This window comes from Aethalodelphis obliquidens, unplaced genomic scaffold (assembly GCF_003676395.1).
Source record: "Aethalodelphis obliquidens isolate GAN/ISIS:26980383/991018 unplaced genomic scaffold, ASM367639v1 scaffold13, whole genome shotgun sequence".
NCBI lineage: Eukaryota > Metazoa > Chordata > Mammalia > Artiodactyla > Delphinidae > Aethalodelphis > Aethalodelphis obliquidens.
Window position 1 is genome coordinate 20,958,580 of NW_020837957.1, and position 15,166 is coordinate 20,973,745.

General features: G+C 35.9%; 1 protein-coding gene across 1 annotated transcript in view; it reads left to right on the plus strand.

Moving 5' to 3' along the window:
* The window catches only part of SPATA1 (spermatogenesis associated 1), a 45,214-nt gene that overhangs the window by 11,346 nt on the left and 18,702 nt on the right, over window positions 1–15,166 (plus strand). The window contains 4 exon segments of the mRNA XM_027114181.1: window positions 10,786–10,839; window positions 10,931–11,162; window positions 13,120–13,234; window positions 13,985–14,045. Of these exon segments, the coding sequence (XP_026969982.1) occupies window positions 10,786–10,839; window positions 10,931–11,162; window positions 13,120–13,234; window positions 13,985–14,045 (462 nt within the window).

Consider the following 15,166-nt stretch of genomic DNA (forward strand, 5'->3'; position numbering starts at 1 on the left):
ACGTTTCCTGTTTCTTAAGGTAGGATTGTATTGCTATAAACTTCCCTCTTAGAACTGCTTTTGCTGCATCCCATAGATTTTGAGTTGTCGTGTCTCCATTGTCATTTGTTTCTAGGTATTTTTTGATTTCCTCTTTGATTTCTTCAGTGATCACTTCGTTATTAAGTAGTGTATTGTTTAGCCTTCATGTGTTTGTATTTTTTACAGATCTTTTCCTGTAATTGATATCTAGTCTCATGGGCTTGTGGTCAGAAAAGATACTTGATACAATTTCAGTTTTCTTAAATTTACCAAGGCTTGATTTGTGACCCAAGATATGATCTATCCTGGAGAATGTTCCATGAGCACTTGAGAAAAATGTGTATTCTGTTGTTTTTGGATGGAATGTCCTATAAATATTAATTAAGTCCATCTTGTTTAATGTATCATTTGAAGCTTGTGTTTCCCTATTTATTTTCATTTTGGATGATCTGTCCATTGGTGAAAGTGGGGTGTTAAAGTACCCTACTATGAATGTGTTACTGTCGATTTCCCCTTTTATGGCTGTTAGTATTTGCCTTATGTATTGAGGTGCTCCTATGTTGGGTGCATAAATATTTACAATTGTTATATCTTCTTGGATCGATCCCTTGATCATTATGTAGTGTCCTTCTTTGTCTCTTCTAATAGTCTTTATTTTCAAGTCTATTTTGTCTGATACGAGAATTACTACTCCAGCTTTCTTTTGGTTTCCATTTGCATGAAATACCTTTTTCCATCCCCTTACTTTCAGTCTGTATGTGTCTCTAGGTCTGAAGTGGGTCTCTTGTAGACAGCAAATATATGCGTCTTGTTTTTGTATCCATTCAGCCAATCTGTGTCTTTTGGTGGGAGCATTTAGTCCATTTACATTTAAGGTAATTATCGATATGTATGTTCCCATTCCCATTTTCTTAATTGTTTTGGGTTCGTTATTGTAGGTCTTTTCCTTCTCTTGTGTTTCTTGCCTAGAGAAGTTCCTTTAGCAGTTGTTGTAGAGCTGGTTTGGTGGTGCTGAACTCTCTCAGCTTTTGCTTGTCTGTAAAGGTTTTAATTTCTCCATCAAATCTGAATGAGATCCTTGCTGGGTAGAGTAATCTTGGTTGCAGGTTTTTCTCCTTCATCACTTTCAGTATGTCCTGCCACTCCCTTCTGGCTTGCAGAGTTTCTGCTGAAAGATCAGCTGTTAACCTTATGGGGATTCCCTTGTGTGTTATTTGTTGTTTTTCCCTTGCTGCTTTTAATATGTTTTCTTTGTATTTAATTTTTGACAGTTTGATTAATATGTGTCTTGGCGTATTTCTCTTTGGATTTATCCTGTATGGCACTCTGTGTGCTTCCTGGACTTGATTAACTATTTCCTTTCCCATATTAGGGAAGTTTTCAACTATAATCTCTTCAAATATTTTCTCAGTCCCTTTCTTTTTCTCTTCTTCTTCTGGAACCCCTATAATTCGAATGTTGGTGCATTTAATGTTGTCCCAGAGGTCTCTGAGACTATCCTCAGTTCTTTTCATTCTTTTTTCTTTATTCTGCTCTGCAGTAGTTATTTCCACTATTTTATATTCCAGGTCACTTATCTGTTCTTCTGCCTCAGTTATTCTGCTATTGATCCCATCTAGAGTATTTTTAATTTCATTTATTGTGTTGTTCATCATTGTTTGTTTCATCTTTAGTTCTTCTAGTTCCTTGTTAAATGTTTCTTGCATTTTGTCTATTCTGTTTCCAAGATTTTGGATCATCTTTACTATCATTATTCTGAATTCTTTTTCAGGTAGACTGGGTATTTCCTCTTCATTTGTTAGGTCTGGTGGGTTTTTATCTTGCTCCTTCATCTGCTGTGTGTTTTTCTGTCTTTTCATTTTGCTTATCTTACTGTGTTTGGGGTCTCCTTTTTGCAGGCTGAAGGTTGTAGTTCCTGTTGTTTTTGGTGTCTGTCCCCAGTGCCTCTGGTTGGTTCAGTGGGTTGTGCAGGCTTCCTGGTGGAGGGGACTAGTGCCTGTGTTCTGGTGGATGAGGCTGGATCTTGTCTTTCTGGTGGGCAGGTCCACGTCTGGTGGTGTGTTTTGGGGTGTCTGTAGACTTATTATGATTTTGGGCAGCCTCTCTGCTAATGGGTGGGGTTGTGTTCCTGTCTTGCTAGTTGTTTGGCATAGGATGTCCAGCACTGTAGCTTGCTGGTCATTGAGTGAAGCTGGGTGCCAGCGTTGAGATGGAGATCTCTGGGAGATTTTCGCCATTTGATATTATGTGCAGCTGGGAGGCCTCTTGTGGACCAGTGTCCTGAAGTTGGCTCTCCCACCTCAGAGGCACAGCACTAACTCCTGGCTGCAGCACCAAGAGCCTTTCATCCACACGGCTCAGAAGAAAAAGTAGAAAGAAAGAATTAGTAGAAGTAGAAAGAAAGAAAGAAAGGGAGCAAGAAGGAAGGAGGGAAAGAAGGAAAACAAGAAAGAAGACAAAGTAAAATAAAATAAAGTAAGATAAAATATAACGAAGTTATTAAAATAAAAAAATAATTATTAAGAGGAAAAAAACCCAAAAACAACGGATGCATAGAACCCAGAACAAATGGTGGAAGCAAAGCTATACAGACAAAATCTCACACAGAAGCATAAACATACACACAAAAAAAGGAAAAGGGGAAAGAATAATAAATCTTGCTCTCAAAGACCACCTCCTTAATTTGGGATTATTCGTTGCCTATTCATGTATTCCACAGATGCAGGGTACATCAAGTTGATTGTGGAGCTTTAATCCGCTGTGGGGAGGGAGGGGCACGGAGTGCGGGGCGGGCCTGCAGCGGCAGAGGCCAGCATGACGTTGCGCCAGCCCGAGGCGCGCCTTGCGTTTTCCCGGGGGAGTTGTCCCTGGATTCCGGGACCCTGGCAGTGGCGGGCTGCACAGGCTCCCCGGAAGGGGACGTGTATAGTGACCTGTGTTCGCACACAGGCTTCTTGGTGGTGGTAGCAGCGGCCTTAGCGTCTCATGTCTGTCTCTGGGGTCCGCACTTTTAGGTGCGGCTCGCACCCGTCTCTGGAGCTCCTTCAAGCAGTGTTCTTAATCCCCTCTCGTCGCGCACCAGGAAATAAAGAGGGAAGAAAAAGTCTCTTGCCTCTTCGGCAGGTCCAGACTTTTCTCCGGCAGGTCCAGACTTTTCCCCAGACTCCTTCCCGGCTAGCCGCAGCGCACTAACGCCCTGCAGGCTGTGTTCAGGCTGCCAACCCCAGTCCTCCCCCGGTGCTCCGACTGAAGGCCGAGCCTCAGCTCCGCCCCGGCAGGTGAGCAGACAAGCCTCTCGGCTGGTGAGTGCCGGTCGGCCCTGATCCTCTGTGCTGGAATCTCTCTGCTTTGCCTGCTGCACCCCTGTTGCTGTGCTCTCCTCCGCGGCCCCGAAGCTACCCCGCTCCGCCACCCGCAGTCTCCGCCCGCGAAGGGGCTTCCTAGTGTGTGGTAACGTTTCCTCCTTCACAGCTCCCTCCCACTGGTGCAGGACCCGTCCCTATCCTTCCGTCTCTGTTTATTCTTTTTTCTTTTGCCCTACCCAGTTACGTGGGGGGTTTCTTGCCTTTTGGGAGGTCTGAGGTCTTCTGCCAGCGTTCAGTAGGTGTTCTGTAGGAGTTGTTCCACGTGTAGATGTATTTCTGGTGTATCTGTGGGGAGGAAGGTGATCTCCGCGTCTTCGTACCTTTAGTTCTAGTTTCTCTCACTAGAATAGAGAACTACTCTTCTATTCCCCGAGTGTTATCCTCTCTAATCTCCAGTCTAGTAGCTTTAAATACCAACTTTATGCTAAGTATTCTCAAATTTATATCCCATCCCAGCCCTCTTTCCCAAACTCCAGATTGATATTTTCAGCTGCCTACTTGAAATCTGCGCTTGGATATCCAATAGACAGCTGAAACTCAGTATGTCTGAAACTGAACTACAGTTCTCCCCCCAGCCCAAACCTGTACTAACCATGACCTTACCCATCTCAGTTGATGGCAAATCCATCCTTTCGATATCTGAGGCCAAACACCTTGGAGTCATACATCACACCTTACTCAAACTTCACTTCTTGGACTCTAGCTTCAAATTATATACAAAATCTGACCACTTCCCATCACCTATATTGCTAGCATGTTAGTCTGAGCCACTATCACCTCACACTTTAATTATTGAAATAACTCTATAACAGGTTCCATTTTCTTGTCCCTTATAGTCTGTTCTATTATCCCTTTAATAATTATTAAATATACAAATATTTGGGAGTAGAGCATTATGTATGCCCAAATGTGAAGTAATATGTAGTACAGGGTATTATGAAGTGTTCTTACCCCAGTTGATTAACACGTGTCAATTGAGGGCTATAAAGTCAACTGTTTACAGGAGAGAGAAGGATTGGAGAAATAAGTTAAATGACACCTTAGGAGTTAATAAGGTAAATTCAGAATGCAGAACAGCCTGTTAAACAATTGGTCCAGTCTCTTTAAAAAGTGCCATGAAGAGAAAAAAAAAAAAGCAGGTCTGGAAAACTCTTCCAAATTAAGCTTTTTAAAAGTTGTGACAAAGGGGAGAAGGAGAGAGGGAAGGACAAATTAGGAGTACGGGATTAATAGATACACACTAGTATACATAAGATAAATAAGCAACAAGGATTACTGTATAGCACAGGGAATTATATTCAATGTCTTATAATAAACTATAATGGAATATAATCTGAAAGAAAATAACTGAATCATTTTGCTGTATACCTGAAACTAACAAATTGTAAATCAACTATACTTCAATTAAAAAAAAGAAAAGACGTAACAACCAAATGCAATATGTTATCCTTGATTGAATTCTAGATTGAAAAAACATTCTGAGGACAGTTGGACAGTTGGCGAAATTTGTATATGGACTAGATATTAGTTGACATTAAGCAATTGTTAATTTTCTTAGATTTGTATCCGGACTATTCTATTTAAAACTGAAAACTACTCCCTCTTTTATCTTCCCAATTTCCTTGCCCTGCTCTACTTATTCTCTTTTCCCAGTACTGCCCACTTTCTGATTTGCTATATCACTTACCAGTGTTTTATATTTAATGTTTATTGTCTATGTCCCTCACAGGACTGAGACTAGTCTGAGGAAAATGAGTCACTTGCCTTTGGTGCAAAACTTAAGCAGGCATCAAAAAATTAAGTAATTAAGATAAATATTTTAATAAAAGATTTTTAAAATGAAAAACTAATGCAAAAACCTGTGACAAACAAGATATCAACATTTTAAGTAGAAACAGGATCTAATAATGCTATGCCTAGCCATTTTGGAACCTGAGGCAAAAGGCAAAATATGTGCCCGTCTGTATACCTTTTAATGTATTTTTATTATTTATTGTAAAATAGTTATTTTTATTTTTACTTATTTAAAAAAATTTTTTTAATCAAAGCATAGTTAATTTAAAATATCATGTAAGTTTCAGGTATACAGCACAGCGATTCAGATATATATATATATGAATATATATATATATTCTTTTTCAGATTCTTTTCTCTTGTAGGTTATTGCATAATATTGACTATAGTTCCCTGTCCTATTTAATGTATTTTTAAAATAATAGTTTTAATAAGAATATTATTGATGGATTTACTTCCATTAAAGCCAGGATAAAGTTGGGTTTTGATATAAATAGAATGTTTAACCTTAAAATGATGTTGTGAGTTTTAATACAGGCTTTCAAAATTTTCAATATTTTTTCAACTATGTTGTTCTGGAAAAAGTTAACCATTAAGAAATGTATTTTTAAAAAAAACATGTATATAGCAGTTCATATTTTTCCTTTCTACTCAGGCTCTAATAGTACCATTCTGTCTTTAAATTTATGATATTTTATTCATCATGAATTTTTTGCATTGAATAGATTTATTTATTTATTTTATTTTTGGCTGTGTTGGGTCTTCGTTGCTGCGCATGGGCCCTCCCCAGTTGCGGTGAGCAGGAGCTACTCTGCTACTCTCCTTTGTGGTGTGCGGGCTTCTTATTGCACTGGCCCCTCCCTCTGTGGAGCACAGGCTCCAGGCATGCGGGCTTCAGCAGTCGCGGCACACGAGCTCAGTAGTTGTGGCTTGCGGGCTCCAGAGCGCAGACTTAGTAGTCGTGGCACGCGGGCCCATCTGCTCCATGGCATGTGGGATCTTCCCGGGCCAGGACTCGAACCCGTGTCCCCAGTGTTAGCAGGCAGATTCCCAGCTGCTGTGCCACCAGGGAAGTCCCTGAATAGATTTTTTAAAATATTATTTATCTTGATTACTGAGGTTTTGGTACCCCTTTAAATTTTGTACCTGAGGTGAGTGCTTCACTTCCCTCACCCTTCTTCTTGTCCTGATACCTCATTAGAATCTCAGCTGCATGCAGGCAAGGATCTTTGTTTTATTCACTACATATTTATAGTACCTAGAACAGTGCTGGCACATAGTAGGTATATTTGTTGAATGAATGAATAAATCCAAATTCCCAATAAATTAATTTACTTCACAAAATGTTTCAAAGGTCAGGAAATGTTTTGTCAACTATATTTTCTTTGTATTGCTTCCTCTTTCAATTATAGAATGAAAGTCTATATACTTTGAATTATAATTCATGAATTGTTATAAAATATATAGAAGTAATTACTTCATCTATGAAAGCAGAGTAAAACGTTTAGTTAAAGAAATATTTTTTTCTCCTGTAAAATATTAATACATTTATATAATGGGCAAGGCCATATTTACTTCAGATTTCTGAAGGTTTTACAAATATTTAATAGTATAGATTTAATATTTAATATTATAGTATTAATATATAGTATAGCTTTAGCTGTTAATAGGATGGTATAGTTAGAGAATAATCTTTTAAATGCCCTGATATTTAAAATACAGCATATAGGAAACTTCACTATTCCATCTATCTATTCAAACATCTTAAACTGTGGTTAATATTCTGACATCAGAACTGTACAAGTAATCTGCTTGGTCTATAAAAACAACTCGAGCAAAATACTCAGTTCAAGAGCCATTGTCGGGCTTCTCTGGTGGGGCAGTGGTTGAGAGTCCGCCTGCCGATGCAGTGGACACGGGTTCGTGCCCCAGTCTGGGAAGATCCCACGTGCCGCGGAGCGGCTGGGCTCGTGAGCCATGGCCGCTGAGCCTGCGCGTCCAAAGCCTGTGCTCCGCAACGGGAGAGACCACAACAGTGAGAGGTCCACGTACTGCAAAAAAATAAATAAATAAATAAAAAGATGTTAAGAGCCATTTTCATTTCCTATAAAAATTACTAATATTAATATAAGGTCATATTTACTTAAAATTTAAAAAATGTTTCTCACTTAATATCATAGAGTATAATCATTTCAGTGCTTTGACTTTTAATATACATGAATAGCAAACTTTCATTAGACTAAAAGATAAGCCTTTATTTGCTGTAATTGTTCTGTTGTAGTAATCTAAATATTCTTCCCCATAGATAAATTCTAATTGAGGTAATAAAACACTAATAGGAAAAAAGATAGTACATATAAGCACAGACAAGCTAAGCTTACAGACATGCCCTATGTGAAAACAACCATTCCTCTCCCCATCACTGGTCAGGAATATGTTCTTCCTTGAATTCTGGGAAACAGAGATATTCCCCAAGCCCTAGTATTCACACTTTAGCAGGTGCTGAGAACTAGCACTCATCACAGCTGTGTTAGGGAGACAATATGTAAAGGATAAGGATTCTACAAGGTAACACCAATGAAACTGTGTAGGTGGAGGTCAGGGAAGGTGGAAAGGTTGGTAATAAGAAAACTGATCTTGGCAATCTGGTATCCTTACTGCAAGCCACAAAACAAGCATTGTATGTCGGTATGTTAAGGAACTCTAGGACCACAGCTATGACATTGTTTCCAAGGGAAAATGTGCTCCAAGTGCCAAGTAGCCAACCTAACAAATTTTTGGCTCTTCATTTTGTTTTTTTGTGTTTGTTCAGAGGATACATGTATTCCATGTTTATTTCAATTATGTTTTTTAAACTTAAAATTCTAGAGGACATCAGTTGATTTTTTTCACTTTAAAAATATTTTAACTGATTTTATTCTCAATTTATTCACTTGGTGGAACTTCATGTTTTTTATGTCCCTGAAGGATCTTGGAACTATCAGTTAAATACCATTTCAATAGAAGTTGTTAACAAATTAATTTTAGCTGGATTTATAAGGCAAGTATTTTGTAGTCATGTTACAATGTGCCTGAAAAAGCAATCTTTTTTTTTTCTGCAGAGAAAAATGCTTTCTGGAAATTCAAAAATTCTAAGTGAAAAATATTTTATTCATGTGATGGATCCAGTCCCTGACTTAATGAATACTATCAATAGGTAGTGCTATATAACAGTTAAAAAGTACTATAGGAACAGATGTCACTTAGCCATAGTACTGCCACCTAGAAAACAGAGTATAACCTGTGTATTACTATGGCTATACCCAAAGAGAATTAAGAGAGAAATTATCTGAAATTAGAAACCTGTTGAAGAGCTGTGAATAGTGATTAAACCAGTATATCTACAATTACTTTTTAAAAATAGAAACTATTTAAAAATAGAAACAGAATACACACACACACACACACACACACACACACACGTGTATATATACACATATATGCTCACTTCTGGTTTCTCGTATTTATATAAGGTTTCTTTCTTTAATCAAGATTTTTCATATTTAAACCCTTTAAAATGCAGTATATTCCCATTCTATGCTAGTTAACGTATCATTATTATGTATTTGCTTATGCAATTATTTGTTTAACATAACTGCCATTAGACTGTAGCTCCCTGTGAGCAGGGACTTTATGTTATTCACTACTGTATTTACAACCAGTGCCTAACAAGGTGTTTAGCACTTAGAGGCATTTAAATGTTTATTGAAAAAATTAAATAATGAATGATAATGGGAAAAAAAAAATTTCCCCCAAAGTAAAACTATAAAGAAATTTTCTATGTGGAATTCTTGGGCTCAGTAGGTAGATTTAAAGTTTTTGTCATTAGAGTTCTGTTTAGTATAGCAGAATATTAATTTACTGATCATTAAGTTAGTTTTCCTTAATCAGGGAAGGAAAGGAACAACCCTCATAACTTTTTGTTCTTTTTCATGATAAGTAAAATTGCAAAATACCAATCACAGAATTCTAGATTGGAAGGAACCTAATGGCAATTTAAGCCAACTTCTAAAATGCTTCTAATATCAATATTTTATTATAATATTTTCAACAAATATTTATTGATGTTTTTCTGTATACAAAATGAGAAAAAAGAATTGACTATGGATCCTGCTCTTAAAGAATATTCAGTGTAGTGGTGAAGATAAAATACATAAATAATTAAAATAGCATATTCTGTATATTTAGAAGAAAAGGAGACTGCTTCCAGCAGGACAAGAGGGGAGATGGAGAACTTTAAGGAAAAAGTGATCATCAGTTTAGATTTTGACAGAAAAATATTTGATCTTGCAAAGATGTTGGGTGGGAGAAGCTTTCTGAGCAGAGAAAATAGAAAGAGCACAGAAGTGGCAAAGGAGGCAACTCTAGGGAAAAGTGAGTGGTTTGGTTTTTACTAGAGCATTGACTGTGTGAAAGGGAATAGTAGACAACAAGTTGTAAAAGTTGTTTATTGAAGGTCTTGAATGCCAGATTAATGAATTTGGATTTTTTTTTTTTTCCCTGAAGCTTTGGAGTTTTTGAGCAAAAGATGACATGATGAGAGCCTTAAGAAACTAGAGACAGGAATTGTAACCAGGAGACTTTTGCAGTGGTTAGGCAAGAGATAGGAGAGTCTCAGGAACAGGCTGCCTCTCAGATTTGATCTACTACTATTTTCTCCTTGGTTCTACACTTTAGCCACAAAAATCTTCCTTTGGTCCTCACATACAGCAAACTCATTTCTATTTTATCATCTTTGTACTTGCCTGGAAATCACTTCCCCCGATTTTCAAATAGCTTCCTTCTTGTTTTCATAATTCAGTTCTCAGCTCAATTATTATCTTTCAAAAATGGCCTTCTCTGACCACCTAGTTTTCAGATATTCTTTCTCTGAATTCCTCTCTATTACATCACTCTGTTTTATTTTCATAAATCACATATCACTATCTTAAATCACATTTATTTAACATCTGCTCTCCCAAGTAGAATATAAGCTACATGAGGGCAGGGACTTTGCATTGTTTACAGTTGTATCCCCACCACGTAGAACACTACCTAACACATAGTATACCTCAATATTTGTTGAGAGAATGAACGAATAACAAATTAACTCTATGGGATGAATATTTAGGAAATAAAGTTTACAAAGTTGGATTCTAGAACCAGATTACCTGGTTTTGAATCCCAACTTGAAAACTTCCTATTTATAAAATCTTGGGCAAGATGCTTAACCTCTCTTTGCCTCATTCTTGTCTGTGAACTACAGACAATATGTGTGCCTATCACATGGAATTGTGAGGATTAACTGAGCTTTATATGTAAAGCATTTAGAATAATGCCTGGCACATAGTAAGTCCATGCAAGTGATAGCCATAATTATTATTATTAAATGACATAGAATTTCTATCATGTTTAGTCCAGTGAATAGAAATAAGATTATATTCTACGTTTTCTAGAATATAGCCTTAGTTACTAGCTTTTTGATTTGATTTTTATGTCACAGAAATATGCCGTCTGCAAAAAAGTGAGGGTAAAAGTAATTGAAAAACGTTACAGAAGCTTTAATTATTTCCTCATTTATTTCCAGGTGAAGGCAAAGCAAGAATCAGAACTGAAACTCAAATCATTTGCTCCTCCATATGTATGTAATGTGACACTTTAAACTTATACTAATTTTTTAACTTATTTTTTAAAGTGTAAACTAATTTTTTTTAATTTCCTCTATGTTTTAGGCTCTTCAATCAGAATTATATTTGCTTCCTATAATGTATCATTTAGGAAATATTTATTCAGCATCATCAGCAGTTTCTTTAGATGTGCAGCAGACTAATAATGGTGTTGCTGAGGCTGACGGAATAATACACAGACCACTTAGTGTAACTTTGTCAAAGGAAGAACCTGGAACAGATCCCAGTTGTTTAGAAAACACTTTGAAAAAGCTTCTTAACAAGAATCAGGAAGAAGGTGATTTCAACTGGAATGGGAAAGACAAAGACGTTGTTATAGTACATTTTAACAGTCAGGTCTGGGCAAATTCTGGGCAAATCTAGCCTTACGAATATAGGCAGTATAAAAGGAAAGCTACAATTCAATATGGGGATTTTAAAAACTAGTTTCACCAGTTGGGAGGAAAAAAAGACAATTTAAGTACTGTTCGAAAATAAAAATAAAATCAGGGCTTCCCTGGTGGCACAGTGGTTAAGAATCTGCTTGCCAATGCAGGGGACATGGGTTCAAGCCCTGTTCTGGGAAGATCCCACATGCCGCGGAGCAACTAAGCCCATGTGCCACAACTACTGACCCTGTGCTCTAGAGCCTGCAAAAAAAAATAAATAAAATTTAAAAATCAAATAAAGTCAAAATACTTACAGCACTTACGTAAAGTCTACCACCTTTTATAATAGTTTCAGATAAAGTTAAGGCTAAAGGAGAAAAGAAGTTATTGTTTCATAAAATCTTGATATTATTATTATAGTTCAGAAATATCTTAGCCAGGAAAACAGTATCAAACCAAAGCAAAACAACTTTAATGTTGGGAGACATTTGTATTTCAAAGACTTTAAAATTTTTTATATGGTTACACCCACCAATTTACTGATAATTCAGTTCTTAAAAAGTGGTAGGTAATTAAAGAAATCAAAATTAAACTTATAAACATATAAATAAAGCTGGAACTACACTCTAAGAATCGATTGAAAAAAAGTCAGTTGAATTTTTTTACTTACTGCCTACAGCAAATAAATTGTGATGGAAAAGCAAATATACTAAACATTTATGAATTAAATGAATTCTCCCCCAAAATAAGACACTCCTTTTTCTGTGAATCTATAACATTTTATATGTACATCTACTCTAGCTCTCAAAACACTATATTTTTTCAAAAGTAAATAGACCTGCTTTCTTATTAAGTTGCATAGGTATTGAATGGTGCATTGCATCATTCTCTAAACAGTTATTAGGAATAAGAGATACATGTCATATATTCCTATCAAAATGTCACTCAGAATCTACTGAGTTTTCCATTGTTGTTTGTTTTGGGGGGCAGGTGGGGGGAGTGGTATTTTACTATCAGTTTTAAACAGCTGATATATCTATTTTTTGTTCCTTTGCCTTGAATATATCTTTTTAGAAAATCCCTATTTGTTTTCTTTAAATGACTAAGTCCAGTGCCAGATAGGAAATAAGTGGTAGCAACCTGACTAAAACTAAACCAATATGGGCTTCAGGTTGCAAAATACTGTGGCAACTCTTGCAAAATGACTTTTCAAACACTAATATGACTCCAATTTTTTCTAAATTAAAAAAAATTGATTTCCCCAAGGGAAAAAAATCTGTATTAACACTACCAGGTTCACGGATCTCTTGTTCATGTAGATCATGTGGAACATTAGTGCTAATGTTTTAAAGACATTGTGTGGTTTTCTTATATGGAGAAATTCTGTTAAAATGAAGAGATATTTTATAAATGAAAATATATGTGAAATAACAAATGGCATTATATGCTCTGTATTTATACCCAGCACTTTCCAGAGAAGGATCCTCAGAATACTCTTTTAAAAGATGCTTTTGGCAAAAGCTTTTTGAAGACAACAAAGTTTGAATAAAACCCAACTTACCCCCTCTTGCAGATTCATATTGTACATAAAAACAGAGAAATCCTGCCATAGGGGTGTGTGTGGGGGGGTGGATTTGTGTTCTGTTAGGATTGCTTAATCCAATTTTTCCCAAACTGAATTTACCAAAGAATTCTCCTTTTGCATAAACTAAAGTTTCATGAAATTCAGTTTGGGAGAGTAAAGTTCATAGAGATTCTGAAACATGGGACAAGAGTATATAGTGTGTACATAAAAAACCAAAATTTTATTTTAGTATTTTCTTAATATTATGAACTTCCTTTGCTATGAATGGGCATCATCATCAGCTGGGGGAAAAGCCACTCCAAATGAAAATCAGAATGGAAATAATCAAATTGGAAATTCTGAATTGCCAGGATCACAGGAAGATTCAGATAATGATTATTTTAGCGGCAAAAAGAGGTAATTAATATGGATGTTGATTCTATATGTCATAATCTAGACTATAAGAAAAAGAGTGAGATATCCAGGGTACTGGTATAAAGACTTCTAATTAGAACAAAGATATGAGTGAAGTTAGTGACATTTTTAATTAAAATTACCTTGATTCTGATGTTTACTGTTAGATACTAATATTCCCTTCCAACATAATGAGGGATAATTTATTGCTTAAATTTATTCTGTTGTAATCCTTTTGTCATCAGGGGCAACCTAATGACAGAAAAATTTCTGTCTTCATTTGCCTTTCTTAGAATTAATTTTTCTGCCTCTTTTATATTCCTGGTTTTGAGTAAACTAATCATGTTTGAGTTTCACATTGGTATCATTTCATTCAAAATTATAGTACTTAGACAACAGTTTTGCATATAGTCTTCTGAAATTAAGATAAGGAATTTTATAAACAATTATTCACAAAAGAACTATAAGCAAAGTATGTTTACAAAATTTCCAGTTATTTTACCTTGCTATAGACATTGGACTATGATTTGAATTTAGCTATAATATAATGAAATATTATTGTATAACTCATGCTAAATGTAGTTTATATTGATAATTAATGAGTTTGAAAGATAATATAATGGTTTCAAGCAGACTTTAAAAATTTTTAATGTTATATTTGTGTTTATAGAATATTAAATAAAAAACATGAAAAGTTAATATTCATGGAATCATTTTTTAATATGACTTACAAATCTGTCATTCCCCTTTAAGTCAGTTTCTTTGGAAAAATGAAGATGATAGAACTAATATCTTTAGAAGAGAGGACAATCAGGTATGATTTTTAAATTTAAAAAAAATTTATTTATTTTTTTATACAGCAGGTTCTTATTAGTTAGCTATTTTATACATATTAGTGTATATATGTCAATCCCAATCTCCCAATTCATCCCACCACCACCACTACCCCCCGCCGCTTTCCCCCCTTTGTGTCCATACATTTGTTCTCTACATCTGTGTCTCTATTTCTGCCTTACAAACCAGTTCATCTGTACCATTTTTCTAGATTCCACATATATGCATTAATATACGATATTTGTTTTTCTCTTTCTGACTTACTTCACTCTGTATGACAGTATCTAGCTCCATCCACATCTCTACAAATGACCCAATTTTCATTCCTTTTTATGGCTGAGTAATATTCCATTGTATACATGTACCACATCTTCTTTATCCATTCCTCTGTTGAGGGGCATTTAGGTTGCTTCCATGACCTGGCTATTGTAAATAGTGCTACATTTTTTTAGATGTGGTATTGCACCATAATATTTATACTGAAATTGAAATGGAACTGCAGATTAAAATGTCTTAAATTTTCTAACCTTAAATGTTAGAGAAGGGGAGATAAACCTCAAAATTCAGGAGCCTGCCAATTCAGTGAAATTTCTGGGAGTTTCATGATCTGGGACATGTTGATGTATGCCCTTTAAAGTAAAAACCAGGTTTTTGTATCTTGCCCCAGCTACCATGAAGAATGAGTCACTTGATGGACCTGTTTGGAATTTGGAGATATACTGCATTCGGATGCATGGCTCCAATCTTTTTTTTTTTTTTTTTAAATCAAGTAATCTAAAAGACTGCCAACTTTGAGTGGGCCCAGAGCAAGAGAAGGCTCACAAGGTGATCCAAGAGGCACAGCAAGCTGGGCTGCCAGTTGTGTGCTAATATCCATCTGGTCCAGTGATGCTTGATATGTTAGAATACATATGTTGGTTGTTGGTTGTTGGTTATATATGATTTGTTGGTTGGAATGCTAAATGGAGTCTGAGACAAGCCCTGAGAGGAGAATCACAGCTCAGAGCCTTTGAGTTTTGGAGCAGAGGCATGCCATATTCAGCAAATAATTGTTTTATTGTTGCTAGATATTAATAAAATATGCTGTCTTCACACTTTAAA